The sequence below is a fragment of the Trichechus manatus genome, unplaced genomic scaffold (genome assembly GCF_000243295.1).
Source record: "Trichechus manatus latirostris isolate Lorelei unplaced genomic scaffold, TriManLat1.0 scaffold00026, whole genome shotgun sequence".
Lineage (NCBI taxonomy): Eukaryota > Metazoa > Chordata > Mammalia > Sirenia > Trichechidae > Trichechus > Trichechus manatus.
Genome location: NW_004443962.1, coordinates 10151261 through 10155791, shown reverse-complemented (window position 1 = coordinate 10155791; position 4531 = coordinate 10151261). Strand labels below are relative to the sequence as shown.

At 37.2% G+C, this 4531-nt stretch overlaps 1 protein-coding gene across 1 annotated transcript in view; it reads left to right on the top strand.

Annotated features, from left to right (window-relative positions):
* The window catches only part of SLC49A4 (solute carrier family 49 member 4), a 114872-nt gene that overhangs the window by 9248 nt on the left and 101093 nt on the right, over positions 1 to 4531 (top strand). The window contains exon 2 of the mRNA XM_004373625.3: positions 1977 to 2070. Coding sequence (XP_004373682.1) covers positions 1977 to 2070 — 94 coding nt within the window. The remainder of the gene's footprint in view (positions 1 to 1976; positions 2071 to 4531) is intronic.

The window sequence follows — 4531 nt, the reverse complement described above, 5'->3', positions numbered from 1 at the left end:
ATATAAACAATATAAAAAAGAAATTATTAACCTTTGTACATCAGAGGACTTCATCAGCAAAGTGAAGACACAACCTACAGATTGGGAGAAAATTTTTGGAAACATATATTGAATAAAATTTTTTATCCAGACTATATAAAGAACTCCTAAAATTTAACAATAAAAAAACAATAACAACAATTCAATCAAAAAATGGAGAAAGAACTTGAATAGACATTTCACCAAAGAAGTATACAGATGGCCAACAGGCACATGAAAATATGCTTAAAGTCATTAGTCACTAGGGAAGATATAGATATATATATATATGTATAACAAAAACGAACCTACTGTCATTGAGTCGATTCCGACTCGCAGTGACCCCATGGGGTTTCCAAGGCTGTAAATCCCTTTGGAAGCAGACTGCCACATCTTTCTCCCACGGAGCCACTGTTGGTTTTGAACTGCCGACCTTTCAGTTAGCAATCAAGCGCTTTACCACTGCTCCGCCAGGATTCTCTGTCTCTCTGTCTCTCTCTATATATATAGCCACAAAAAAACAAAATTATTGGAAGATGTCAATGTGGAATGGATTTATTGTGAAATATTATCAATTTATTTGTTGAAGATATGGGAAGAGTTGTCAGTTGGGAAAGGATGCGTAAGGGAGCTACCCCAGATATGGGAGGACTGGAGTGAACACATGGATATGGAGACAGCTCATGCAGGCGCTTTAGTGAGGCAAAGGCAGGTCAGGTAGATGGGGCCGGGAAGACCCCCACATCAGAGGCTAGGTCTTCATTCAGTGCAGCTGAGCTGGGAATGGGGCACAGTGAGTATGTTCCAGATAGATAAGAAAATAATGACCAAGGCTTTAGTGAATCGTGGTAATCAGGATGGAATGTAAAGCACTGATTGAAAAGCAGAGTTCAGCATTTTGTTAAAAGAGACAAAGGATTAAAGAAGTGATATCATATCTCCAACCTAGAGAACTGTAAAGTTGGTGGTATGCCTAACTGTGTATGGTGGGAAAATTGAAAGTGAAAAATGAGGAGCATCTATATGTGATAACAACTTGATAGTCACAGTGGGCCATGTGACTATGGCCATGTAAATGTACTCTTCAAGAGTGAGAAATATTTGTTTTGAAAACAAACTTCTTTGAGGCTAGAAAGAAATTTCAAAAGTCATATATGATGAAATAATATTTTTCATGGATGGAGAGAGTACTGTGGTAGAATGTGCTTTGATTTTGTACACATATTCAATATTTATTTTATTTATTTATTTTGCCCTATCATTCATGTGTCTGACCCCTGGCACATATTTCCAAAATCATTGATGTATTTGGGATACAAAGGAAAAAGCTATCTGATCAACATTGTCTTCTAAAGTTCTAAGCCATGCCTTTTTTTTTCTTCTTGAAAATCACCAGATAAATCAAGGAAAGGACCATGATTATAATCAGAGGGCTCTAAAGGGCCATTTCCTTTAACCCTACAAGTATTAGCTTGCTCTGATTATAAGATAAAATATGTAATTGGCCAGTTGTCATTTTTTGAGAAAATTTAAAGCAATAACCTGTTACCCTAAAATACTCTTTAGGGACAATTTAGAGGTGTTTACTGGCAGTTTATGTTTGAAATTAGAATTTTTATATTGGAGATGTAAAACTGAAAGTACTTAGACTTTTAAAATTATTGTCTATATTTCTTAGTGATATATCTATATTAAAACAAAAGATTCTCCCTTCATTTTGAAACCTTGGACCTAATAGAACTTTTCCTTAATGTGATCATTGAAGTTTTCTGTTAAAGTTAGAAGCACTTCATTTTCAGCATATAGGTTTTTTTTTTTCCCACCCTCATGTTGGGAGCTATAAAGAAAAGCCATAATATTGAAATATGATATCAGTATTGTTGACTAAAATTTTTATTCTTAACATTGGACTTACTTAGAAAATAGAATATAATCTGAATACTTTCGTTTTCTTTTAGGTCTTCGGATAACTGTGCTTCTGACATCCTTCCTCATGGTTTTGGGAACTGGTCTAAGATGCATACCTATATCAGACTTAATACTTAAAAGAAGGTAAATCCTGTAAATAACTAAAAATTCTTCCCATGTTTTTCTTTTTTTGTTATGAGTATATTATGTGTGTTTGGTTAAAGCTTTTAGTGAACAGTTCCACTTTTAAGAGAATGAATTAAAACAAAAACAAAAACACACCCATTGCCGTTCAGTTGATTCCAACTCATAGCGACCCTATAGGACAGAGTAGAACTGCCCCATAGGGTTTCCAAGGAGTGGCTGGTGGATTTGAACTGCCCACCTTTTGGTTAGCATTCAAGCTCTTAACCACTGTGCCTCGAGGGTCATATTGCGAGAAGTACTTTTTTTTTCCCTACATGATGATTAATTCAGGGGACATTTGTTAGATATCATATACAAGACACTATAGTTAGCTATTGTCGAAATAAAAACAGAACAGGTTAATCTGCATGCTATCCAGGAGCTGCAATAACTGTGGGAAAATAATAGTATAACATAAGGAAGAATACTGTAGTTAATGCCATAAGCCCAAAACCAGACCCACTGCTGTCAAGTCCATTCCAACTCCTCATGACCCTATAGGACAGGGTAGAACTGTTCCAAAGGGTTTCCAGGGCTGTAATGTTACAGAAGCAGACTGCCACATCTTTCTCTCACAGAGTTGCTGGTGGGTTCAAACCGCTGACCTTTCAGTTAGCAACTGAGCACTTAACCACTCTGCCACCAGAGCTCCTTAGTTAATGCCATAGAAGCGGCATAAAATTGCCTGGAGACTGAGATAAGTTTTGGCTGAGGTTATCAACAAGAAGAGTTCTTTCTTGAAGGAAGTGGTAAATAAACTAGGCATTGAAGGATGTGTAGAATTTTGGTAAGTGTAGTTAGGGCAAGGATGTTCCAGGTTGGGAGAACAGCAGGCATGAAGGCATGGAAGCAGGTAAGCTCAGGCCCTTCTGGGATGGGCAGGTAGTTTCTCATTTATGTACAGCAGTATTTCTGTAACTGGGGTTCATAGGTTTATTCTCACGGGGTATGAAGTATATGAAGACTTTAAAATTTTGTTTTCATTTTGGTTGTAATAGTCAAAATTATTTTACCAGTAATAATCTACAATTAAAAGACATTTTTATTGACCAATACATCAATTCTTAAATTAGCATTTGTCAAACTGGAGTCCTTGGATGTGACCTTGACAGTCACTGAGAAATTTTTTTCCTTTAAACAAAGCCCATAAATTAATCAAGTTTAGAAGATACTGGTCTACAGAATAAGGCGTAAGAATGGGATATAAAGAGATGAAGTTAGAAAAGGGTATCCTGATTAGGAATAATCTTGATACCATCCTGAAGAATTGCATTTTCCTCACGAGACAGTTGGGAGCCACTTAGGTTTTAATCAGAGCAGTAATAGGATCAGACCTGTGTTAGGTAAACTACTGATGTGAGAGGTATGTAGGATTGATTATGGTGGGTAGAGACTGCTGCCAGGAGACCAGGAAAGATGCCCTGAGAGCCCAAGCTGGAGTCGTTCTTTTGTTTGTTCATTTCAGTTCATTCATTCGACAAAATTTACTGAGCTCCTGCTATGGGCAAAGCTCTCTTCTGGGCATTGGGAATACAGCAGACAAAAATCCCTATCTCTTGGAGTTTACATTCCAGTCAGGGAGACTGATAATAACTAGATAAATAAGTCAAATATATCCTATGTTAGATAGTGATAAGTCTTGTGGAGAAAAAAATAAAATAGGGAAAAAAGATGTGAAATGTTGGGAGGAAGGATGGTGAAATTTCCAAAAGAAAGGCCAGGGAAAACCTTACAGAAAAATAAGCTTTTTGAGTAAAGACTTGAAGGAAGTAATGGAAAATCAATACCTAGGGGACAAGCATTCCGGCAGAGACAGCAGCAAGTGTAAAGGGCAGAAGGGAGGAGACACCTGGAAGGGAGCCTGGTATGTCTGGAGCTGAGAGAGTGACTTTCCGGGATGGGTGGTAAGAAATGAGATCAGAGCAATTAGGGGTGATGGTGGGAGTATGGGACCAGATCCTTTAAGAGCTTGTCAGCTGCTATAGGGACTTCAGCTTTTTCCCGAGCTAGGAAATCATTGGAGGTTTGAGGTGAGGAGTGACATAATCACAGGCTGCTATCTTTTTTTTTTTTAATTTTTTAAAATTTTTTAAATTGTACTTTAGATGAGGGTTTACAGAACAAATTGTTTCTCATTAAACAGTCACTACACATATTGTTTTATGACATTGGTTAACAACTCCACAACATGTCAACACTCTCTCTTCTCGACCTTGAGGACCTTTTTTTTTGGTGAAAATATACATAGCCAAAGTTACACCATTTCGAAAGTTTCTACATGTACAATTCATTGACATCGATTACATTCTTCCAGTTGTGCTGCTATTCTCACTATCCTTTTCCAAATTATTCCATTACCATTGTCTTCAACTCACTGTCCCCTAGGCTTCCCATCAAACCTTTTGAGTTGCTGTTGTCA